General features: G+C 50.4%; 1 protein-coding gene across 2 annotated transcripts in view; it reads right to left on the bottom strand.

Annotated features, from left to right (window-relative positions):
- ALG1 (ALG1 chitobiosyldiphosphodolichol beta-mannosyltransferase) overlaps positions 1-25893 on the bottom strand; it is a 236930-nt gene that overhangs the window by 47925 nt on the left and 163112 nt on the right. For both annotated transcript variants that reach the window (XM_085628273.1, XM_085628274.1), the window contains exon 11: positions 21577-21691. In XM_085628273.1, the coding sequence (XP_085484399.1) occupies positions 21577-21691 (115 nt within the window). The remainder of the gene's footprint in view (positions 1-21576; positions 21692-25893) is intronic.

The following is a 25893-nucleotide window of genomic DNA, read 5'->3' as shown; positions in this document are numbered from 1 at the left end:
GTGGTTATGTTTTTGCCTTTTTACATCTTTCCTTTCTCCTTTTCCCCTCTCTCCTATCTTACTACTTTCCTGGGCAGGGGGGCAGAACCAATGACTCTAAGGACTCCCGATGGGTGAGACATCCTGCGCTCTTCCAACGCCTTGTGGCGATTGCATTCGCCTTGATATTCTTCGCCGCGCCACCGAGGGGAAGCCAGACCGCCTGGTATCCAGTCCTAACCCCACAGCTTGTGCTAGCGTTCACCCCTGACATGCTGACATCATGACCTCAGTACCTTGCTTGAAGCTTCTCTCCCTTAATGTAAAGAGGCTTAATGTCCCCAATAAGCGCAGCCAAATTTGGCGCTATTTCCTATTGCAAAACCCATACATTATCTACCTGCAAGAAAATCACCTTTTGCGCAAAGACACCTCCCGTATGTCCCACCCCCGTTACCCTCTTCAATTCTGGGCATCGGCCTCAACCAAGACGGCAGGGGTGGCAATCCTTTGTCGGCCTGGAATCCACCAGGGAGACTCCACAACAATTTGTAGTGAAGATGGTAGATTCCACAAAGCGACAGTCAGGATCGGACACCGAGTCCTCACGCTATGCAACACTTATGCACCAAACCAGGCTCAAGACCCATTTCTGCGGGAGCTGTTGCACGAGCACATAACACATGACGATCCCGGTCTTATCTTAGCGGGTGATTTTAATCTAGTATGGGAAGCGAAGCTGGACCGTAGTGAGGGCACTTTTCATGGGGCGGGGGCCATGTCAGCTGCCTTAAAGAAGCAATTAACTGAACTAGGCCTGGTAGCTATCTGGCGATATCATTCGCCGGACGCACGCGATTACTCTTATTATTCTCATGTCCACCGCTCCTACTCGCGTATTGATCATCTTTTTGTCTCGCATTCCCTAGTTAAGGACACGCTATCCGCGTCTATGTCTGATTTCTCAATTTCTGATCACGCGCATGTGGAACTTCTTATCCATGATAGCTTCTCCCTTCCCAAACGCCCGTCACGATGGCAGTTTCCCCTTCACGTTCTTAGAGACCCCGTAGATGCGAAAGAAATTTGGGACGCCATCACATCTTACTTTGAGATCAACGACCTCCCGGAGACCCGTCTTCCAGGGTCTGGGACGCGTTTAAGGCCACGATCCGTGGCACTCTTACCTCTATAGCTATAGCTCGGGCAAGGGAGGCACGCCTGTTTGAGGACAAACTCTCCCACGATATTAAGAAGCTGGAGCGGCTGGACCAAGAGCGTCCCTTGGCGGTGCACAAGAGGCGCTTGGCCTTACTCCGCGGTCAGCTCCGGGCACACAGAACTAATAAACCGGAGCATGCTCTCTTAACTTTGAAGCAGCGGTTCTATGAGGGGGAGACAAGGTGGGCACAATGCTGGCGCGACATCTTAGAACGCGAGCAGCTAAGGCTCACATTGCCAAAATTAAGCTGGACGATGGCACCTGGGCCACCACTGAGGCGGCTAAACTTCAGGCGTTCATGACTTACTATTCGTCCCTGTATGCCAGGGAGTCGTCTGACCCGGACCATATCCTGGCTGCCCTAGAGGCCAGTGAATGGGCCCCGATTAGCAAGTACCATTCACAATTAATTGAGGAACCTATTACCCTGGAGGAGCTTACTGGAGCTTTAAAAGATCTTCCTTTGGGCAAAACTCCGGGCCCAGACGGCCTCCCGGTCTTGTTTTACTGTGACTTCCTACCGCAATTACAGTCTTTCATTCTCCGCCTTTTCAACTCTTTCTCGGATCAGTTGGGTCCTTCCACAGATATGACAATGGCAGAAATTGCTCTAATTCCCAAGCCTGGGAAAGATCCCACGCTCTGCTCTTCATTCCACCCCATTGCGCTTTTAAATACAGATCTTAAGCTGTACACTAAAATACTAGCTAAACGCCTCAGCATCCACCTTCCAGGCCTCATAGAACCAGATCAGGTGGGCTTTATCCACCAATGCCAAGGGGCGGATAATGTTCGCCATATCGCGCATCTTGTAGGGAAGGCCCACCATTGGAACATTCCAGCCTGTTTACTATCGCTCGATGCTGAGAAAGCATTCAACCGAGTGGACTGGTCATTTCTCCGAGTAGTCTTGCAGAAAAAAGGATTGGGTCCACAAATGATTGCCAGTATCATGGCTCCTTACATCTCCCCGCTTGCTAGGATCCGAGTCAACGGTCAGCTCACACAGCCCATTTCCATTCACAGGGGAACCAGACAAGGGTGTCCCCTATCCCCTCTCCTCTTCACCCTTGTGGTTGAACCTTTGGCCATCCTGATCAGGCGAGATCCGGACATTCATGGCATCAGGCTCGGGGGCCTGGACCATAAAATAACTGTTTGCAGATGACCTCCTTCTCACTCTATCTAACCTGTGGGCTTCCTTACCTGCCTTTCATAAATTGCTGCAAATGTACGAACTGGTTTCGGGGCTTAAAATTAACCACACAAAATCATGGGCTTTAAACCTTACGATCCCCGCGGACGAGGTCTCTGTGTTACAATCCCTTGTTCCCTATCAGTGGGCAGCTCGCTCCATTCGATATCTGGGACTTAACTTGACCTCCTCTCTCGCTACATGGACCCAAGCAAATTGGCAAGAATGCAAGACTGCGGTTATAGTTGACTTAAGGGCATGGAAGCCTTTGTCACTCTCCTGGTTGGGGCGATTAAATACGATCAAAATGACGATCCTCCCGAAGATACTTTACCTTTTTCAGATGCTGCCCATTCCGGAGCACCAAATATGCAACCTCCAGCGAGAGCTTAACGGGTTTATATGGGGAGGGGAAAAAACGCGCTTTTCTAACAAACTCCTTATGCTTCTGCGTGACAGAGGGGGACTGGGGTGCCCCAACTTGCTCGGGTATTATTGGGCGTCGCATCTTCGGTTCATCTCGGAATGGATGGCATGAGAAAGCGAGAAGGTCTGGTTCCATATGGACCGGGCGGTGACCTGTCGCCCCATCTGGGACCTAGCATGGCTCCCACGGGAGGCGCACTCTCATAGTGCCTATATGGCGGTACCCACCAAGACTGTTCTTGAGATATGGGATAAAGTAGCAGCGTGCAAAGGTCTCACGTCTTTTCCGTCCCCTTATACGCCCATTGCTCACAATGCTCACTTTCTGCCGGCTCTTCATCCTCCCTACTTTGCGGACTGGACAGAAGGGGGTTGTAGGACAATTCGGGACCTTTTTATAGGGGGCTCTCTTAAAACTTTTGAACAATGTCAACAGGAATACCAGCTGGATGAGGGGGCACAGTTTCAGTATGCTCAACTCGGGCATTGGGTACAGACACCCTCGCTGACGCAAGCGGCTACACGGGCCATTACCCCGTTCGAACAGTTGGTGCGGTCATTTGACAATTCTAGGGGATTAATATCTTGCACATTCCACGTTCTGCAATGTTCGCAGTGAACCACCCCTAACACTTATCAGCAGAGGTGGCAAGCAGCATCTGCTACTGATATTGCACCCGTCCAATGGGTAAGTCTGTGGCGGGACATTCCCAAGGTGTTCCGTAGTATCCCTCAACAGGAGTCGGCATACAAGGTTATGACGCACTGGTACTACACCTCTCACAGATTGCCCACAATGTTTTCTACTGCTTCGTCCTTATGTTGGCGTTGGCGCTACAGGGGACTTTCTTCATGTTTGGTGGACCTGTCCGCTCTTGACCGTCTTCTGGAAGGAAGTTCTCAGTCATATCACACAGGTGTTAGGCTACCCACTCCCAGAAGACCCATTTATAAAAAGTCCTGGGCCTACGGCGGTGAACATGCGAGCCACGACCCGACGAGACCGGCACCTCAGCCTGCATATGCTGGGGGCTGCTAAACAAACTATTGCTCTTTATTGAAAAATAGCGGAGGCGCCGCCGATTAACGTATGGTTCACCCGCCTGTGGCACAGGGTGACGTTGGAGCTTCTTACAGCGCGACTACAAAATCAAGATGCCAGGTTTGCCAAATTGTGGAGTCCGCTGGTGGATCACTTAGGACGACTGCAATATGCTAGATTCAAGCCCCCGAGTTTGAGGGCCCTCCGCCTTTTTGATGACGCAATCTCCCCCACAAATGCAGACCCTTAACTCCTGTCATGCGGCGACTGCCGCTGTTTCTGATTTGCATGCTCTTAGCGCTGGCTGGCGACCCAGTTTTTAGTTTGAGGGGCAGAAATCTGAAGGGAAATGGAGATGGCAGTGAGGTCACAAATTGCGATGGGTCAATGGATGAGGATAAAGTGTCCTTTAGGAGAGAAGTATCTACTGTTATGTAATCGAGTCTCGAAAAAGTATTGAGAGGGGGAGAACAAAAGGTAAAGTCATTACCTGTAGGGTTGTGTAGCCCCCAGACATCGACGAGGCCATAGGATGTACACAGAGATCCCATTGCTTTTGTGAGCTGTAGGGACTCTATATTTGTAGACAGAGTTCCTGTCTCAGATGATGTCCATCGGCAAAATGAAATTGCCACCCAGAACGATTTGGGCATTAAATGGAATTAGCGTTAATTTAGCTGACAGAGTGGACCACATATGGGAGTCATTACTTTTAGGAGCATATATATTAACAGCAAATTAATCTGTGTTACTTCCAGCCATCTACCACTGCCATCCTGCTCTGAGGCAATAATTGATAGTCCATAGTTTTTTTTAGATTAAGGTGAGCACACTGTTTTTGTTTTTAGACTGCCATGGAGCAGGATAGATCATTCACCAATCTGTTACGCAAAGATATTGCACCTTTATAACTAATCTTGGTTTCCTGGAGAAACACAAAGTCACCCCTAAATGTGTGGCTTTAGTCAGAAACCTTTTGGCGCTTCACAAGGTGGTTAAGACATTTGGTGTTGAGAAAAATTATACTCATTGCGGACATATGAGGGTCTGGCATAACAGTGAGAAACTGTTTGGGGTAGGGTGCGGTATAAAACTACCTAGTAGGCAGAAGCTTGGGAGCAACAGTCCGTGCCACATGGTAAGGAAGGAAAGCAGGACAGAAGACATGGAAGGATCAGAGAGGGAGGGGAACAACACTGAATAACCAAAATGAATATGCTACTTACCAGTATGCATCTGTTCTTGGCATGTAGGGCTGCTGACATTCATATCTGTGCATAGATCGCCGCCTAGTGTTGGGTCCGGATGTTTGCACGTTGTTGTCCTGGAAGAGTCTTCGAAGTATCCTTGGATAGGTGACTCCTCCCCTGGACTACAGTGCGCATGGGCATCCTCTCCATCCTCAGATTGTTTTTCGCCATTGTGGCAGTGATGGAGTAGATACAGAAAGTGATGACCATGCTATACTGTAATTCTGAGAGCTGCAGCTGCTACAGGCGCCGGGGAGGAGGGAGGGCGATATGAATGTCAGCAGCCCTACATGCCAAGAACAGATGCATACTGGTAAGTAGCATATTCAGTTCGAGGCATGTGGGCTGCTGAATTCATATCTGTGCATAGAATACATAGCAGTGCCCTCTATTAGCGGCGGCTACCAGTGCCAGCTGCAGCGGTCTGAAAAAGTGTTTTGAGAACAGCCTGTCCTACAGCTGCCTGCTATTTTGACTGCACATCTACACAATAGTGTTTTGTAAATGTGTGTGTAGTGGACCATGTGGCTGCTCTGCATATATCATGCAGGGGAATATTTCCTAGAAAAGCCATGGAAGCCCCCAACTTACGTGTTGAGTGGGCTCGTGGTGGAATAGTTAATGTGCGTTTTGCCTTTTGATAACAGATTTGAATACACTTAACTATCCATCTGGCTATCCCTGCTTTGGAGATGGCGTTACCTTTGTGGTGCGGGGCAAAGGCAACGAACAGTTGTTTTGTCTTCCTGAAGGGTTTAGTCCTGTCGATGTAGTACATGAGGGCCCTCCGTACATCTAGTGTATGTAGTGCCCTTTCTGCGACAGTTTGTGGGTTTTGGAAGAAAACGGGCAGTTCAATAGTCTGATTCATGTGGAACTGCGATATTACTTTGGGCATGAATTTGGGGTTGGTACGTAGTACGACCCTGTTGGCGTGAACCTGTATAAATGGCTCTTGAACGGTTAGTGCCTGGAGTTCACTAACTCTTCTTAAGGAAGTGATCGCTACCAGGAAGGCTACTTTCCAGGTAAGGAATTGAATCTCGCATGAGTGTAGAGGTTCAAAGGGTGGACCCATCAGGCGTGTGAGGACCAAGTTGAGGTTCCACATTGGAGCCGGTGGGTGGCTTGGTGGAATGACTCGTTTGAGTCCCTCCAAGAATGCTTTGATGGCAGGCACTCTGAATAGTGAGAGGTGCTGCCTGGTTTGCAGATAGGCTGATATTGCGGTCAAATGGACACGTATAGAGGTGTACGCCAGATTGCATCGGTATAGGTGTAAGAGGTAACAGATGATGTTTTGGATGGATGCGTCCAGCGGGTTAATGTCATTATTACCGCAATAAATGACGAACCTTTTCCATTTGGCTGCATAGCAAGCTCTTGTAGTGGGTCTCCTGGCCTCCTTGATGATGTCCATACAGTCAGGTGGCAGGTTGAGATAGCCAAACTCTAGGACTTCAGGAGCCAGATCGCCAGGTTCAGCTGTTGCGGATCTGGGTGCTGAATCTCTCTATGGTTCTGCGTCAAATGCGCGGGTTTGATCCGCAGCCTTTGATGCGGCACCACGGAAAGTTCGAGGAAGGTGGTGTACCACGGCTGGCGTGCCCACGTGGGAGCAACTAGGACGAGTGTCAGGGAGTGTTGTCTGAGTTTGCGAGCCACCAGCGGTATCAACGGCGCTGGGGGAAAAGCGTACGCAAATCTGCCGGACCAGTTCATCCATATCGCATTGCCCTGCGACTGCGGATGTGGGAACCTGGCGGCGAAGCTTTGGCATTTTGCGTTTTCGCTTGTCGCGAATAGGTCTATCTCTGGATGACCCCACTGCTGGAAGTACGGTTGGAGTACTGATGGGTGTAACTCCCACTCGTGCATCTGGTGGCTGTGTCTGCTGAGCAGATCCGCCATCTGGTTGTCCTTGCCAGGGAGGTGTTCCGCCATGAGGAACATGTTCCTCTGAATGGCCCACTTCCACATGCTCTGAGCCAGATGAGACAACTGTGGAGAGTGTGTTCCTCCCTGCTTCTGTATGTAGTACATTGCGGTCATGTTGTCCGTCCGGATCAACACGACCTTGTTGCATAGATGTACTTTGAATGCCTTCATGGCCAGGAAGATTGCCATCAGTTCCAGAAGGTTGATGTGCATCTTCTTTTGTTGTGTCGTCCATAGTCCCTGCACTGTGTAGTGGAGTACATGAGCTCCCCATCCCTGGAGAGACGCGTCCGCTGTCAGTACTATCTGTGGGACAGGCTCTTGGAATGGTCGGCCCTTGCAAAGGTTTTGTGGATTCCACCAATGCAGAGAGTTGTATGCCCGACCGCTCACCAACACTAGGTCTTTCAACTGTCCTTGAGCCTGATTCCACTGACGTGCTAGGCACTCCTGAAGCGGGCGCATATGTAATCTCGCGTGCGGGACTATGAAGATGCAGGAGGCCATCATGCCTATTAACTGCATAAACACTCGCGCTGGAAGTGAGTGATTGGGTTTGAACTTGGAGATCAGCAGTTGTATGCTGTTGATCCTCACTAAATTTGGCTGAGCTGTGGCCGCCAGAGTGTCTATAGTCGCACCTAGGTACTGTTGTACGTGTGCGGGCTGGAGATGGGACTTTGGGTAATTTAGTGAGAATCCCAGACTGTGAAGAAGGTGAATGGTGCGGGACATGTGGCTGGCACATTGCTGGGCTGACTTCGCTTGAACGAGCCAGTCGTCTAGGTAGGGGTAGACGTGTATATGCTGCCTCCGTAGATGTGCTGCCACCGTAGCTAGGCACTTCGTGAAAACCCTGGGCGCTGTTGTCACGCCGAAGGGAAGAACTTTGAATTGATAGTGCTTCCCCTGAACAGTGAACCTGAGGTATTTTTTGTGTGAGGGGTGGATGGGTATGTGGAAATACGCATCCTTGAGGTCCAGTGTGGCTAGGAAGTCTCCCTGCTTGAGAAGCGGAAGGACTTGCTGTAGAGTGAGCATGTGAAAGTGCTCTGAAAGAATGTACTGGTTCAGGGGTCTCAGGTCTAATATAGGTCTGAGTGACCCGTCCTTTTTTGGAATTAAGAAGTAGAGGGAGTACACCCCCGTACCCTGCTCGTGGATGGGTACGACCTCTATAGCGCCTTTTAGAAGCATACTTTGCACCTCTTGCTGTAAGAGCGTTAAGTGCTCTGAGGACATAGGACGGTTTCTTGGTGGTATTGTGGGTGGAGTGGAGGTTAACTCCAGACAGTAACCGTATTTTACAATGTCTTTGACCCACCTGTCCGTGGTGATGGAGTTCCACGTGGACAGGAACCTTTGTAGCCTTCCCCCGACAGGTGTTATGTGGTCGGGAGGAAGGGAGAGGGCGTCACTGCTTGTTCTTGGGGGAGGACCTGGTGTTGCCGTAGCCGCGTCCTCTGCCCTTTGTACTGGAGCCACGATATCCACCTCGGGTGTTTTTATCGTAGGTGGTCTGTGTATTGCCTTTGTTATACGTTTGTTGTGACCCCTGTCCTCTACCTGCTCCCTTGTTTCCGGGGCGACGAAAGGAGCCGCTCCGAAAGGACTGAGTTTGGAGAGCGCCCATGGACTTTGCAGTGTCCGTGTCCTTTTTTATCTTCTCAAGGGTGGTGTCAACCTCTGGCCCAAATAAATAGTCGGGGTTGACAGGCTGGTTGAGTATATTGTTTTGTACCTCAGGCTTGAATCCTGAGATTGGTAACCAGGCATGTCGTCGCAGCATGACGCTTGTGTTTATGGCCCTGGCAGCCGTGTCTGCAGCATCTAGTGCACATTTGATGGAAGCATTTGTGAGTAGCTGTCCCTCTCTGATAAGAATTTCTGCACCTTCTTTGTAGGGGTCAGGGAGATGTTGAAGTAGTTGCTCCAGTGTGTCATAGTGCGCTCTATCGTAGCGAGCAAGGAGCGCTTGAGTGTTGGCTATGCGCCATATGTTGGCAGCTTGGGCGGCAACTCGCTTGCCAGAGGTCTCTAGCACCTTGGACTCTTTGTCCGGGGGAGGAGCGTCACCTGTCGTTTGCGAGTGTGCCCTTTTGCGAGCATTCGCTACGACAATGGAGTCTAGTGGTAATTGGCCTCTGATGTAAGTAGGATCCCCAGGTGCTGATCTGTATTTCTTATCAATCCTGGGGTTTATCACTCTTGCCCTGGTGGGTTCCTTGAAAATGTCCTTGGCTGGTTTGAGGACTCCCTTCAACATAGGCAGAGTCTTTACATGCCTTTCTGAGGATGCAAAAGTGTCCATAAGAAAGTCATCTTCGATGGTATCAGAGTGAAGCTGCACCCCATGGTTATTTGCAGCACGTTCAATAAGAGCGTTGAACGCCGCAGTATCCTCTGTGGGAGATGTTTTCGCCCCATAGAGTTGTGGGTCCTGTGCATCGAGAGGTGCACCTGGGTCTACAGGGTCGCCCCAAGTGTGATCAGGGTCCTGCTGGTCATCAGGGTCTGTGTCTCCATGGTAGGGGACTTGGTCATCCATGTAGTCCTCCAACGCATCCGTGTCGGAGCGTGTGGGGGAGAATAGTTGTGGATCCTGGTAGGATGAGTGGAAAGGTTCATAAAGGAGAGGTTCTGATTCTACAGGCAGCTTCCTTTTTAGTGGGATCCTGAAAGGGTCCAACGGTGGTTCCGAAGTTATCCTTCGCTCGTGGAGAATCATCCTGCCAGTGTTGGCGTCGATGACACGTGACGGAGACGTCTCAGCAGGTGTAATCGTAGTCTGGGTGACCCGTGTCCTGAGTTGGAACATTTTCGGGATTGTTGACGGAGGCAAGCCAAAGGTAATGTTGGCTGGCACCGAAGAGGCTGCTGGAGCTTCGATCGGACCGGAACCCGACGGGTCCTGGAGGGCAGCCTTGGTTTTGCTGCTTTGTGTCGCACCAGGTCGTACTTGGAGCGCCTTTGAGGCTTTGGCACCGACCAGGTTCGTAGAGGCAGCCGTGGACTTTTTCGGCGCCGGTGGTTCATCGAGTCGAGGTGCGGAGATGACCGTCGACGTCTTCGATGCGTGAGGCTTTGGTGTCGTCGAGGGAGCGATGCGAGACGCAGCAGGCGGTGCAGCCCTCGGTGTCAGTGGCGTCGGTGCCGGGAGCCGAGCAGGTTTGTCGGCGCCGAAGGCCTTTTTCCGTTTGTCGACTCCGACGTCGCCCGCTTCAAGTTCGGCACCGAAGTCTCTCTTGGTGCGGTCGGTGCCGATGCGTTGCGCTGGCGTCGAAGGCCTCGATCCGACCAGCGCCACTTTCGGTTTCGGTTTCGTTGGAACCGGAGCAGCTTTCGGTTTCGGTTTTATGGAAGGGAAACCAGCTGGTTTAAGCAGTAATGGCTGCCGCTGAATGTCCGAGGCCGGGCCCGAGGGCGGGGCCGAAGAACTGCGGGATGGGTCTCGGGTAAGGCCCGAAGGCGATCCCTCGACCAGAGCCATAGGCTGTGGCACTGGGCTTTGTTCGGTCTGAACAGGTAGGCCTTGTTCATCATTGGAGCTACTTTCTTCGGCCCCTAAGGCCTCCTCGTCGTCTCCTACCTCGGTGTCGTCTTCACCTCTGTGGAAGAGTGATTCGTCGACTTCGTCCGATCCGGATTCGTGTTCGGAAACGGGACTGGAGGGTAAGACTTCCAATTCTTCGACGTCTTCGGCCTCGTTGAAGATGTCTGCTGGGGCCGGTGCCGCGTGCTGCGCCTCGAGTCTCGCCGCTCGTCGATTCCGTAGAGTCTTCTTGGAACGGAACCGGGCACAGGCCATGCATGTCGATTCGTCGTGGTCCGGCGAAAGGCATTTGTTGCACACCGGATGGACGTCGATGTGTGGGTACTTCGCATTGCATACCGGACACCTCTTGAATGGCGTCCTCGATTCCATCGTCGAAGTAGTCGATGAACAGGTAAATGCGAAAAAAGTCGGTGCTGAAAGTTAGTAAACTAACAAGGTTGTATCGAAAACCGATCGATAAACAGTACCGACGCGAACTAAAGGCCTTTTGGCCTCGACAAAATATTTTCCTAACTTGAGCTAAGATAGCACATCCGAACCCAATGGCGGAAAAAAACAATCTGAGGATGGAGAGGATGCCCATGCGCACTGTAGTCCAGGGGAGGAGTCACCTATCCAAGGATACTTCGAAGACTCTTCCAGGACAACAACGTGCAAACATCCGGACCCAACACTAGGCGGCGATCTATGCACAGATATGAATTCAGCAGCCCACATGCCTCGAACCCAAATATCCCCCCATCAGGCAGGGAGATGCACCTCGGTGAAACGAAGTGTAGCGAGCCAAGAAGTGGGAATATTGTGAAGGGGAGAAAGAGCCTCTTACACCTAGAAGTGAGGTAAATAGGAGAGGAAAACAATCAGGCATATATAGGTAGAGCAAGATAACTGGATTGTAGGATATTACCATTATACTGACAAAACAGAGAGGTGAAAATGGGAAACTTTAGAGGCCATTATTTCACAAGTGACAGCATTGGGAGCTGGCTGGTACGTGGGAGAGGCTTTATAACTATCAGTGGCATCACATTGTAAACAACCTCATTAGTGACCAGCCATTAAGCCAACTAGAGCAAGTGGGTATGAGTTGGGCAGCTATGTCAACCCAGCAATTGGAGTAACCAACACTATAAAGATTAACGGTTTGTTAAACATAGACATGCAGATTTAAAGTTGAACACCACCCTGACCTCTTAGACCTGCAGACAAAAAATACATGTTAGCACCTACAACGCACTTTTCCATATCCAATTAAAATTTAATTTGCATTCTTACATCATCCGACCATATATCATGGAGAGAGATAAGTGGGTTGTAGGATATTACCATTACAGAGACTAATTGGTCTGATGAACATAAGAAACTCAAGAGGCCATAATTATATGGGTAACAATGGTAGGAACTTTCTGGTGTACGGGAGAGGGTTTGATAAGTATATTAGCGTAAGTACAGATTTACGCGGCCTCAGTATGGGCCAGGCATTGGGCAAACTAGAAGGCTTGAAGAGGAGTTGAACAACTATGTCAACCTTTCAAATGAAATACCCAATAATATAACACAAAAGAAATAGCTATCCAAAACATGCAAAGTTTAGATGCGAATCTCGACTGGACTTTTTGGACATGCAAAAAAAAAAAATACAAGTTAGCACCCTTGACTCAAAATGCAAATTCTAATTCAGATGATTTTTGCCATCTACATCACATTACAACAGCATTTAAGGACATTGGAGAAAATTACATTATACTACATCAAAGGGATACCAAGAGAGTATGAGGATGAGCACTGAGCTATTAACTAATAGCAGTTTAACCCATCACTTCACTCTAGCGCAGTACAAGGTTAACCAGGCTTATCATTGGTATCATTCATGCACGTTTCAAAAGCATTATCCAGTTAGGTGTTTGTATAGAAAGTGTTAATATATATAGTGAGGAGGGGTACTCCGTGAAAGTGCCAGTGAAAAACCTCACCTGCACCCACACAGAAATGTACGTGGTTAGACAGTAGTAAGTGTCCAATGCTTTGAGTTAATGAATTACAGTAATGTAACATATTTTTATTGACCTTTTCAGATTTTATCTACTGTACAGTATACCTATCCATCCATCAATTATGCCGTATAGCACAGTATGCGGTATCACATTTCGTCTGCAAAGACTGAAGGAAAATTGGCAAGGAAAGGAAACAATAAAAATACAAAAACAATGTGTGTACCCTATGGGCTCTGATAGAGAATATGTCACTTGAACTGGGGTGTAACACAGGTAAAAACTAGGGGATGTGCATGGAAGTTCATGTCCGGGCCTCTCAAACTAATGCTCGAACAGTCGTGTGGGTGTGGCGCCCCAATGAATTGCGAGTGAATCGACTCTTAGGCCCGACCGGCCATTGTGAAAGTATGCGCTATGGTGCTACTTTGTATGCGATCATATCCCCAGCATGTGAAGGGGTTGGGTGGTCAGGATTTAAGACTGCGTATGCAGGGCTGGTAGTGCAGGTGTGTCGACTTTAGGGTCTTTGCCAGGGGTTAATTGCTTGAATCTATATAACAACATGACCCATTCCATTGATATGGGGTGCTTGCGGGTCCCTCTCACCTCCTCCTCCCGTAATTTTTCCTCCCCCGCCGCCGCCGCCCATTTGTGTGTAGCTCCCACCCAAGCCGCCAATGGGGGACCGGTGGAGGAGCGCCAGTGCATAGCAATGCTCCGTTTGGCCAATAACACCGCGAGGGAGAGAAAGCGGGTCTGCACCTTGTGTTGTTTGTGTGTGCGGAAGATACCTAGGGCGCTGGCTTCCCATGCGGTCATGCACGTGATCCCTGTGAGGTCTCCTAGAACATTGTGGATGTGCTGCCAAAAGACTCGGATGACGGAGCAACTCCAGAACATGTGTTGGAAATCTGCATCCTGCGCGCGGCATCTGGGGCAAAGGAACTGCGTGTCGGGGTAGAATCGTTGGAGGCGTGCTGATGTTAAATACGCTCTATGGAGTATGTAATATTGAATGTTTTTAAAGCGTGCGTTTCTAGATACCTTCTTGGGGTACTCCAGGGCCCTCTCCCACTCCTTCTCGTGAAATGCGTGCCCAATTTCAGCCTCCCATGTGGCCCGCAGGGTCTCTAGTGGTTTATTGGTCAGCTCTCGTATGGCCTTATAGAGCCATGTAGTTAGATGGCGACCCGCCCCCATGAGTAAAATCGCGTGGAGAACTGGATGTGTGTGCGGTTCCCCCCTCGAGAGGTCTTGGTACGGCCGGTACCTATCCAGTAGTTGGCGGTGAAGCAGGAATTGCCCTGGGGAAAGATTGCAGTCGTCCATAAGATTTCGGAATGGTCTAAGCTGTCCGTCCTCAAAAAGGGACTCCATCTCAGTGATGCCACAAGATGTCCACGTAATAAGCATGTTGTTTGTGTAATAGTGTTCCCGCTTGGGCCATCCGATCAGAGGGAGTAAAGGGGAATACAGGGGTGTTCCTACGGACATGCGGTGAATTCTTTGCATGCACCTTCGTGCCACTGCCACCTGAAGGGGGTATGTACGTTTCGGTTTGGTGCCAGGGAACAGTAGGCGACGGATCTCTGGAGCAGGTACCCGCTCCGTTATGGTATGCGTTTCCCCAGTGTACCTGTCGGCCGTCCAGTGGGATAGCCACTGTAGTTGTGCCGCCAAAAAGTAGGCCTCGAATGAGGGAGCGCCCAGGCCACCCTGTGTGGTGGGTAATTGTAGTTTTTTCAGTGCTATTCTGTGTCTGGTAGAGCACCAGATTAACGCGCTGAGGAGGGAGTCCAAGTCCCGAAAAAAGGTTCTAGGTGGGATCACTGGCAGATTGGTAAAATAGTATAATAATCGTGGGACCATTATCATTTTGCCTAAAGCCACTCGTCCTATGGGTGCTAGCGGGAGGCTCCTCCAGAATCCGACTGCAGCTCTAATGCCTGCCAATGCCCTGCTATGGTTACCCTCGAAAATATCGGTTGAGAAATGATACAGACGGATCCCGAGGTGCATCCGCGCTCAAAGGCACTCGCTGAGCACCCAGCCTAACCTCCTGAGGGGGTAGGCCCGGATGCAAAGGGTATACCGTGGATTTATCCCAATTCACCCGTAGTCCAGAGGCCGCTGCAAATTCTGTCAATGTCTCGCAAAGGGGAGTCAAGTCCTCCGTGATGTCTCGCACGTATATTAACAGGTCGTCAGCGTACAAAGAGACACTGTGCACGGTGCCTGCTATAAGAATGCCCCAGTGTACTCCCTCCTGACGAAGCCGTATGGCTAGGGATTCGACTGCCAGGGCAAAAAGTAAGGGGGACAGTGGACATCCCTGTCGCGTGCCCCTCTGGATCGCGAACTCCGCCGAGATGTAGCGGCCCAGGCGCACCCGTGAGGTCAGTTTAGTATACAAAAGTTGTGTATATGCGAGGAGGGTGGGGCCAATGTCCGCTCGCTGCAGGACCGCGAAAAGATACTGCCATGTGAGGGAATCAAATGCCTTCTCAAGATCTAGGATGAGACAGGCCGACTGGGGGTAAATCCCCTTCACCTGATCTTGGATGTGGAAAACGCGGCGTATGTTCTGGGATGTGCGTCTGCCGGGGATAAATCCACACTGGTCCGGATGGACCAGGGGACGTATGATTTGTATGTATCTATCGGCTAGTATCTTCCCGAGGAGTTTGCAGTCAGCGGATAGTAGCGATATGGGGCGATAGGAGGCCATTTGCTGCGGATCCCGATGCGGCTTTAAGAAAGGCACGAGTACTGACTCTCTCATAGATCTCGGTAGCTCTCCCTTCTCGAGCGCAGTCGCAAGCATCTCCACCATTCGAGGGATTAGTTGTACTGAAAAGGTCGTGTAATATTCTAGCGGGAACCCATCTAATCCCGGTGCCTTATGGCGGGCTAGGGCATGTAAAGCGCAGGTCACATCCGCCGCTGTTATCGTCGTTTCCAGAGCCTCCTTATCTGTCCTTGAGATTTTAGGTATTGTCAGGGGATCGAGGAAGCGATCCACTACGGCTTGTGGAGTTGAGGCTGGGTCATTGTTACACGCTCCTCCACTTGCACTGTTTTCACACTCACTACCTTCCCACTACAATACCCATAATGCATCTGACTGGCTCTAGGTTGTGTACCTTCCCCTTTCTGCAAGCGATCAAGCTAATTGGTTGAACATGTGTTTAAATCCAAGCCCCTCCTTGCGTTCAGCGCTTGGCTTTCGAAGCTCTTGGGAACCCCGTTGAAACCTCGCCTCACCTGTATTTGGATTTCTTGGATTTCTTGGATTTCCGCCTACCTCGGAACTCTGCCGCTCTGAAGCAACCCTCTGTCAACCCTTGCGGTGGTTCTTCCTTGCTTTGCTTGTGACCGGTGTAGTCATTCCTGTACACTGGGCTCTTAGGATTGCTCCCGCAACTTGGAGTCCTCTTTCTGTTTCTCGGACTCAGGGTCCTCAGCCGTGACGCCTGCTGGGACTCTGTCAGCTTCCTTTTTCCTATCCACACCCGCTGGGAACATAACCGGTCTCCTGATACTTCCCCGTTTGACCAAGGGGATTCTACTACGTCTTCACGGAGGGTCAGTGGAGTCAGCAGTCAGCGCTTGTCTCTGGAAGACGTCAGACACTTCTGGACTTCAGCGTTACTGGTACGTTGCACGCGCTGCGCGCGTACATGCATAAAAGAGTACTTGTTAAGACGGCCCAGTTCACCAACTGTAAAGACATTCAAGTTTGATATCTACTCACCCATATCCACGGCCGTTTTGGTAAAGACTTATTCAGCGGCCCCGGACTGTTGAAGACGGTGTGGATTTCACTTTGTTTTTTGCTCTCCACAAAACTTTATTGACAATCTCAGACCGGCCATTAGACTCTGCCCTGCATTGGTTTCTTAGTGGAAGAACGGCTCTGGATTTATTTCTTCCTCTTATTGTTTACGACCACACGGAAGAAGGTACACAACCACTTAGCCTCATACCCTTTATCATACTTATAGGGGGGGGAACGAAGAGTGCTTCTGCTTAGTACCATCTCTATATTAATTTCTCCTTCTGTCTTTTTTTTTTGTCTCCCTGTTCTTTGTTTTGGGCTTGCTGCAGTTCTTCTAAAGTTGAATCTGGCCTATACCCATCGAGAACTAGCAACCTCTGCCGAGCTACCCGGCGCTCCATTATGTTCCCAGCTTTCCCGGAGGTGTCGCTTACTTCTCAGTTGATGTGATTTACTGAGGGTAGTGATACCTTAGGGTAGAGGGGTAACCCTATTCTTCGCTCCCGTGGATGCTGGCTATCGTCCTCGACTTCAACCAAGTAAGTCAAGTAGCAAGAGTGACAGTCATTATATATCCCCGCGTAGTAGCCGTAAAAAGCCCCGAGAATCTCGGCCTGGGAGCGCACCAATACACCCCGGGAGTCTAGGATTTCTGTGATGGGTTTGCTATCCGTGTCCTGCCTGGCCAGCTATGCCAAGAGCGTGCCTGTTTTGTCCCTCTCTTTATGCATCCGTGTAGCGTACGCTCTAAAATTGTACCGACGGAGATCCACGCAGGCGGCCTGGTAAACTGTTTTTGCTTCGGCTAAGCGCTGCGTCTCTCCCTCGGATGTGGTATCCCGCTTAGTGATAGCGGTGAGGTGCTGCTTCGCCTTGGTAAGCGCTTGTTCCAACAAGCGCTTAACTCCAGTTATTTGTTTTATACATTCTCCCCGGGCCACTACCTTAAACGTGTCCCATTCCACTAAAGCGGAGGACGCTGTACCAGCATTGTGTGTAAAATAGTCTCGGATTCTACGCTCCTGCTCATGCCGGAAGACGTGTTCTGAGAGACAATCCCATGGCCAGCGCCAGGCAGGGACAGGGGGGTGTGGGGGCCGCCAGTTGAGTCGGAGAATGTGGGCATCGTGATCAGAAATGACCCTGTCTATGTAGTCTGTGTGGGTAATTTTGGGCAGTATAGCTGCTGAGCATAAGAATCGGTCAAGACGGACGCGTAGATTATGCGGGATGGAATGGAAGGAGTACAATCGGGACTGGGGGTGGCGCATTCGCCACGCGTCGGTAAGTGTCCAGTGTGAGAGCCAGGCCCGAAGTCTGTAGGTTTGCCTGTAGGCCGGAGAGTGCACTGGAGGGGGGTGCGAGCGGTCTAGGTGTAGGTCGAGCGTGCAATTATAGTCTCCTCCCAGGATCCAGGGAATTGAAGCAAAAGGGGCTAGGACCCCGGTGAGGTGATCCCAGAATTTGTCTTGTTCTACATTGGGGGCGTAAATGCTACCTAGAAGTACTGCCTGCCCGTCTAAGAGGCCCTCCAGTAGCGCATATCTGCCGTCTTTATCTACCACCCTCCGGAGTTCCTGGAAGGGGGTTCCCGGACGCACCCAGATCAGTGCCCCCCGTGCGTACGCAGAATAAGTCGTGGCGCATATGGTACCCCCCCATTTTGACTGAAGTTTCCCCACCTCCTTTGTAATGAGATGTGTCTCCTGTAGAAAAGCTATCTGGGCATTGTGACCCTTTGCATACGAGAGCATATCGCTTGCGCGGAGTGTGCAGCCCCCTAACGTTAAGGGTGAGGATGGTAACATCAGTATGTGGTGTATGCATTACCATGTCTCAGTCTCTGCGCGCGATGAGCGGGGCCTGCGCCTGTTGGGGTGTATTAAGCACGGCCGATCTAGCTGAATGAGGGTGCCTGTACACCACGACGTTGCTTGGTCATGTGTGGTGAGCATCTGGATCTGTGTCATTCCATGCTGGGGGTTGGGACATTGCTGAACCGGGAAAACCAACCGTACAATTGGGGACGGGAAACATTCCCAATGCCAAGGACCCATCGCCAGAAGCGGTGCGTCCAAACCTGCGTTCCCTATTAAGGGGAGTGCAACAATGTATGATGGGGGCGGCGGTGTGGGTATGCAGGGCTAAGTGCAAATCGGGCCTTAGTAGGATCAATGGGCGTTGCTCATAACGTGTCGGATATTGGCAAGGGTGTCTATAGTCGGTGTGTGGAGTGGGAGTATAATTATCTCCATTCCGGTCTCTGCAATCCCATCTCACTTCACATGAGTTCTTGATTGTTCATCAAGGATGAGGTCCGCCGTCTGAGGAGTGACTAGGGGAGGCGTCACAGAGTCTTCCCCCGACATTGTTCCATCGCTTTCGTTCTCTCCCTCAGAGGAAAAGATATGTGGAGGTCGGTCTATGTCGTCCGTCTGGGGGGATGCCTGCAGATCGATCACTGCTTGCAGGGCCTCCCTCCGTTCTTTCACAATCTGTTCCAGATCAGGAGAGTCCTGGGTACGTAATCGGGACCCACCACTCGTACCACCATGTGGGTGCCTCTGGGTACGCCTCCTGGGTCGCGACAGCTTAGGGGTCGGATCTCTTGTGGTTTCTGCCCTGGACTGTCGTGCACAATGCGGGTCCGCCCAATCCTGTGCTTCCGCGGCGGTAGCGAAAAAGACAGTGGAGCCGTTATGGAATACCCTGAGGCGAGCCGGAAAGAGCAAGGAGTATTGGATATTGTTCTCACGAAGTCGACGTTTCACGTTCAGAAATGAAGACCGTTGTTGTTGCACTGCTCTCGCATAGTCCGGGAACACCATGAACCGCTAGTTGTCAACCTGCAGGGTGCCCGCCACTCGTGCCGCGCGGAGTTAATGAATTACAGTAGATGAGCTCGTAGAGAAAACAGATGCAACCTTTGATACATATGGACGGTAGCCAGTAATTAATAAAACAAACAAATCAAGAAGTCTCTAGTACAACAAACAAACCAATATTGACAATTTCTCCTGAGAATGATCATGTGAGGGGAGGAACAGAGAGGTGGGAGGCCGGGAACCGATAAGCTTTGAGGTCAATTTAGTTGGGAAAGATAAGACACAGGGATGATCCAAATATGTTGCAACAGGATCACGCTCTGCTTGTGCTGAGGTTTTAGAAATAGGACACGTAGTCAGATTGCACAAATCAAATAACACGTAGTCAGATTATGCATTCTGTTTGCGCTGAGGTTTTAGAAATAGTCACCTAGTCAGAATGCACAAACCAAACAACACGTAGTCAGATGGCACAAATCACACATAGTCAGATGATTGCACCAATCAACGTAGGAGGGTGGGAAGCTTGGCTTAAGTTGTGTAATGTTGCTTAATTATTCCATGTATGTCCATTGTCGGTCACATGATTAGTATGTATGATTCAGCAAAAATACACTATATAAAGGGCTAACTGCTGTAGCGAATTTGAGAGTTGGGTGGCAATCCTACCTGGGTTCATCACTCTCCCAGCGGCTGTAAACTAAAATCTTTATACTTCATCCCTTACTCTTGCCTGTTTTTCTACTTCAATTAAGGTCTAACCAACAAAGGTCTCTAGATCAGCTGGATCTGAGAAGCCACAGTAAACGCCAAGCCTTGACATACTGGAGGTCATTTTTGACATATGGGCCACCAATAATTTATGGGCCGCATCAATGGCAAAATTCTGACATTGGTATATTGTAAGTAATTCTTGGCATAACGAGGGACCCATGACAAAATAATAGCCCCATTGTAGATGTAAAAAAAAAAATAAGGATCAACTCCTAGTAAGGGGTAGGCTTCATTGTACAGGAATATTTCATGGTTGACCTTCCTGAGTCTGTTACTGTTTTTGCAATTTTATTTGAAAATCATAATTTAAAATACACAATTTGACCACATTATTTAAAAAAAAAATTAATGTGAAAGATTTTAAAGTAAGCAGGTGACGTGGCTTGAAAGGAGTCCCTAACAGAAAAGTCAGAACCATGTTTAATTCCCACAAATGCATGGTGAAGGGTTTAGGTGATTGACACGGACATTTGAGAAACCCTTATGAAATGTAGGTACAGTAAGAATTTTAAATGAGAACTGAGCCTGCAGATGCAGACATTCTGAGATTGCTATTATATAATCTTTAACAGTATACATGTTAATCTGTCCTGAGATAGTAAATGAGCACACTGAAGAACCAGTGTGATAAGTGTGGAGAGCAGCACACCGTCCCATAAGTCTGTTCCAAAGTACAGAAACCGTGATTTCTGAAACAGTCGTATGGCCGCTAGGATGGCACAAATCAAGTCGTCTTTCATATGGTGAACTGCTGTGTTTCCGCTTTCACCCTGCATGTTCACATCTACTTACACGTGCACTCTGGGTGGAAATCTTTGCACAGAAAAAGATAGGAGATGCGGGAGTGTAAACTCTGTATGTAGGTTTGTGAATAGTATTTTGTAGTATGTTTCGTAGTACTAAAAACTTACTACAAAATAAAGCTTGTGAATAGGCCCCAATATCTTTTAACGTCTGAAGCAAGTATGGACCTTTCTGACAAAGAGGCACTATTCATCTAAAAAACTTGTAAATGAACCGATTACTGTAAAAGTCCCAGATGACATTGGGCAGGAAGATGAGTGGGTTATCAGGGATAATTTACTATGATAGAGGACAGTACAAGGTTTGTCCACGACTGAAGTGATGTGGAGCAGGAATGTGGATTTCCAAGACACATGTTTGTCATTGGTACCAGTAAGCTCGCATTTATCCATTAAATAATAGCAATTATAATTAATAGTAACAAAAGTGCATTTTCTGTTTGTGCCACTCGATAGGTGGTACCCCATTAAACTCACAGGCACTCATCACAAGTGCTAAGAAATGTGGCAACTGGAGTTACGGGCCCTACTGGGATTTCAAGCTGCGCATAAAGAATGCAGCCATACTGTATTTCATCTGAACCCTCAGCCCACATAGTAAGAGAGAGGAACTCACGGAGGTCGAACCAACATAAGTTTTAAAACAAACTAAGGAAGTATATGCATTAAGTGTAATTTAAATCTCCAATAATCGAAAAATGTCCCTATAGCCACACTGTAATTTACAAAAAAAAACAAAGCATACATTAATCCAAAACAAAACAATCAAGCCACCACATTTGGCATGTACTTACCATTTAAAATTAATTGCACATACAGGTAAACAGCAGCCAAACATATCCACCACTTTCATGGGGAGATCAAGCCCGCTGGATGATTTATGAAGGCAGACACCCAAATCTGCCGACCCTGCAATTAGAAAAAAGTGAAGAACTTAAATAAAAATCTGTATTTCATAAATTTCCAACCGGTTTCTGGCAAGAAGTACTTAACGTACAAGTCTTATCTGAGTCTTTGGGTCGATACATAGTAAATTGCCCACTTGGGAGGTAAAACGAACATGGAATTGATTACATAACACATGCACAGGATTTTAAGCTGCTGGGAAAGTTGTACACTCCCCATAAGGAAATGCCTCTTTTTGGATGATCACCCCCAACGTTTTGGAGTGAGGCTGCTGGTTTTTCGACACAGAGTGCATTGAGGACTGCTAACCAGACCTCAGTACCAGTGTTCTCATCCTTTAAAAAAGGTATGTTGAACTGGCTACCCTCAATTGACATAAGTTAACTTACTTATAAGTCCCTAGTATATGGAACCAAAGGTACCTAAGGCCTGTAAGTTAAAGTGTCCATTCAGAGCTGCAGCACTGATTGTACTGCCCTGAGTGTGACAAAGTAGAAAAAGGCTCACAGCCTGACACTTTAGGGTGGTTTTTAAACTGCTAGTTCGACTTTTCCCTTTAAACCAATAGCAAAGCGCACACTTCCCTGAATAATATATGTCTACCCTAAGGAAGGCTATTAAGCCCTAAGGCAGAGAGTTGTATATTATTAAGATGAACATATACTTTAATGTGTCCTAACAGTAAACGTCCCAAACTGTCATTTTTACTGTGGAAAGGCTATTAGCACCATTGGCAAGTGAAGAGTTGCAGGCTGATATCTCAGCCCAGATAACATCTGAATTGGACTACTAAAATGGTTACTTCAAGGTATCATATTAGTTGTGGCATTAAACCGGACTTGATTCCCAGGTCGAATTTAATGTCAGTTTTAAGGAAAAGCGACTTTTAGAAAGTTGACACACTGTTGCTCAGTTATTCCAGTGGCCATTCTCAAATGTTGGCCACCAGGGGAGGAATGTAAACGACTGAATATGCTACTTACCAGTATGCATCTGTTCTTGGCATGTAGGGCTGCTGACATTCATATCTGTGCATAGATCGCCGCCTAGTGTTGGGTCCGGATGTTTGCACGTTGTTGTCCTGGAAGAGTCTTCGAAGTATCCTGAGATAGGTGACTCCTCCCCTGGACTACAGTGCGCATGGGCATCCTCTCCATCCTCAGATTGTTTTTCGCCATTGTGGCAGTGATGGAGTAGATACAGAAAGTGATGACCATGCTATACAGTAATTCTGAGAGCTGCAGCTGCTACAGGCGCCGTGGAGGAGGGTGGGCGATATGAATGTCAGCAGCCCTACATGCCAAGAACAGATGCATACTGGTAAGTAGCATATTCAGTTCGAGGCATGTGGGCTGCTGAATTCATATCTGTGCATAGAATACATAGCAGTACCTCCTATTAGCGGCGGCTACCAGTGCCAGCTGCAGCGGTCTGAAAAAGAGTTTTGAGAACAGCCTGTCTGTTAGACGGCGACCTCAGAGGAGCCCGGAAAGGGGTCCTGACTTCCCTGAGTCCCACCCGTGTAGTATTGTAGCCGGGCACTGGCGAGAGATTCCCCAGGGGGAGGAATCTCGCAACTAGGATCGTACTTCTGGCACCACACGACACAGAGAGACCACACTGGGTATTCTCAGAACAAGCTTTATCAAATAGGTATCACTGCAAATATGTACAAGGTGAGCACGGGCTCAAGAGTCTCGGAAAGGTAGGGGGTAGCGGGACTGTCTCTGGTAACGGTTCAAAGCAGGGACGTATCCGGCGCACAGCTCACAATCCTCGAGCTGGGGGATACGGGTCGGAGTTGGGGTCCGGCGGGACCGTGAGAGTCTGGGGGAGCCGCGAGTCACTCAGCAGGGCTCAGGTACCAGTTCGGAGGTCTTACGTTCTTCAGGGAGCCGCGAGTCACTCAGCAAGGCTCAGGTACAAGTTCGGAGGTCTTACGATCTTCAGGGAGCCGCGAGTCACTCAGCAGGGCTCAGGTACAAGTTCGGAGGTCTTACGATCTTCAGGGAGCCGCGAGTCACTCAGCAGGGCTCAGGTGAGTTCCAGTTCCAGGAGCCGCGACCACGTCAGCAGGCTCTCGTTGTTCCAGCGTCGAATCTGCCGGACAGTCTCAGAGCACCCCTTGTTATAGGTCGACCCTGCTTTGATGTCCGGAGTCTGCGCAGGCAGGGGTCTTGTCACCTGGGGGCCGCTTGTCGGGGTTTCCTGCTATTGTCTTTTGATCCTTTCAGGGCCGGGTCGGGAGGAGTCCCAGACACCCAGCAGGCACGGAGCCAGCCCGCAGGGAGGCCGGAGGGCCGATCGAAACCCATCGTCCCAGGGGAGTTCAGAGGTGCGATAGAAACTGCTCCTCCCTCTCTCCTCCCCTGGAAGCGTGATGTCCTCCAGCCGGAGTGGCGCCTCTAGGCCCGGGTCGCGCTGGGGCCGGGCGGCCATCTTGTTGCAGGGAGTGGGCACGCGGGCCCGGGGTGGCCGAAAGGAGAGAGGCCATGGACGGGGATGTCCGGAGTTGGCGCAGGTGTCCTGGCGGGAAAGGTCGGCTGGGCCGCGTGCTAGGGCTGCAGGCACCAGGTTTCGGTGGTGCGGGGGGCACGGAGGGCCATCCTACGAGGCCGGGTCCAACACGCGTCCCCCCCAGCTGAAAGCCGGAGAGAACTGCCCATCACCTTGGGGGGTTCTCTTCGCTGAGGCGGAAGAACCGGGAGAGGCCGTCCGCGTTGGCGTGGTCCGTGCCAGGGCGGTGTTCTACGGTGAAGTCCATTCCCTGGAGGGAGATTGACCACCGCAGTAGCTTGGGGTTTTCTCCTCGCATCTGCATGAGCCATCGCAAGGGCCGATGGTCGGTTTGGACCCTGAAATGAGTGCCGAACAGGTAGGGTCGTAGTTTTTTGAGTGCCCAGACCACGGCAAAGGCTTCGCGCTCTATGGTGCTCCATTTCTGTTCTCGGGGTAGCAGCCGCCGACTGAGGAAGGCGACGGGCTGGTCTAGGCCTTGATCATTCACTTGGGACAGGACGGCCCCAATGCCATGCTCGGAGGCATCGGTCTGGACTATGAACTCCTTGGTGTAGTCGGGAGCCTGGAGGACGGGGGCCGTGCACATGGCCTTTTTTAGAGCATCGAAAGCTTCCTGGCAGGCAGCCGTCCATTGCACCTTCTTTGGCTGTTTTTTAGACGTGAGTTCAGTGAGAGGGCCGACCAGGCTGCCATACCCCCGAATGAATCGGCGGTAGTAGCCCGTGAGTCCCAGAAAGGCCCGGACTTCCGTTTGGGTGATGGGTGGGTCCCAGGCCAGGATGGCGTCGATCTTTGGCTGTAGAGGAGCGACCTGGCCACTCCCGACTTGGTGCCCCAGGTAGACTACGGATCCATGCCCGATCTGGCACTTGCTGGCTTTTACGGTGAGCCCTGCCTGGCGCAGGGCGGTTAGCACTCTCCGGAGGTGTTGGAGGTGCTCACTCCACTCTGAACTGAAGACAGCGATGTCGTCCAGGTAGGCCGCGCTGAACTGTTCTAGCCCGGCCAGGACCCTATTTACCAGTCTCTGGAAAGTGGCCGGGGCATTTTTCATCCCGAAGGGCATCACGCGGAAGCGGTAGTGCCCATCGGGGGTGGAGAAAGCAGACCTCTCCTTGGCCCCTTCGGTGAGCGCAATCTGCCAGTAGCCGCAGGTGAGGTCGAAGGTGCTGAGGAACCGGGCGGCCCCTAGTCGGTCAATGAGCTCGTCGGCTCGTGGAATGGGGTGGGCATCGGCTCGGGTAACGTCATTGAGCCCCCGGTAATCCACGCAGAACCGGAGCTCGGGGGCGACACCGGGGGCTGCTGCCTTCGGAACCAGGACCACGGGGCTGGCCCAGGGACTGTCAGAGGGCTCGATCACCCCCAGGGTCAACATCTTCGAGACTTCGGCTTGAATACAGGACCGGACCCGGTCAGGAACCCGGTAGGCTCGGTGTCTCACCGGCGGGCTGTCCCCGGTGTCCACATCGTGAACACACCAGTTGGTGACCCGGGGGGTCAGGGAGAAGAGGTCAGAAAATTGTCTGAGGAGCTGGCGGCAGTCCGCTTGTTGCTGGGCAGTGAGGGCTGGGGAGAGGTTCACTCCCTCCACGGAGCCATCCTGCTCCTTAACACACAGGAGGTCCGGGAGGGGATCCGACTCATCTTCGGCCCCGTCATCGGTGGCCAGCAGGAGGCTCAGT

Source organism: Triturus cristatus, chromosome 10 (genome assembly GCF_964204655.1).
Source record: "Triturus cristatus chromosome 10, aTriCri1.1, whole genome shotgun sequence".
Lineage (NCBI taxonomy): Eukaryota > Metazoa > Chordata > Amphibia > Caudata > Salamandridae > Triturus > Triturus cristatus.
The sequence above is the reverse complement of the archived record's forward strand: the minus strand, read 5'-3'. Positions and strand labels throughout refer to the sequence as shown.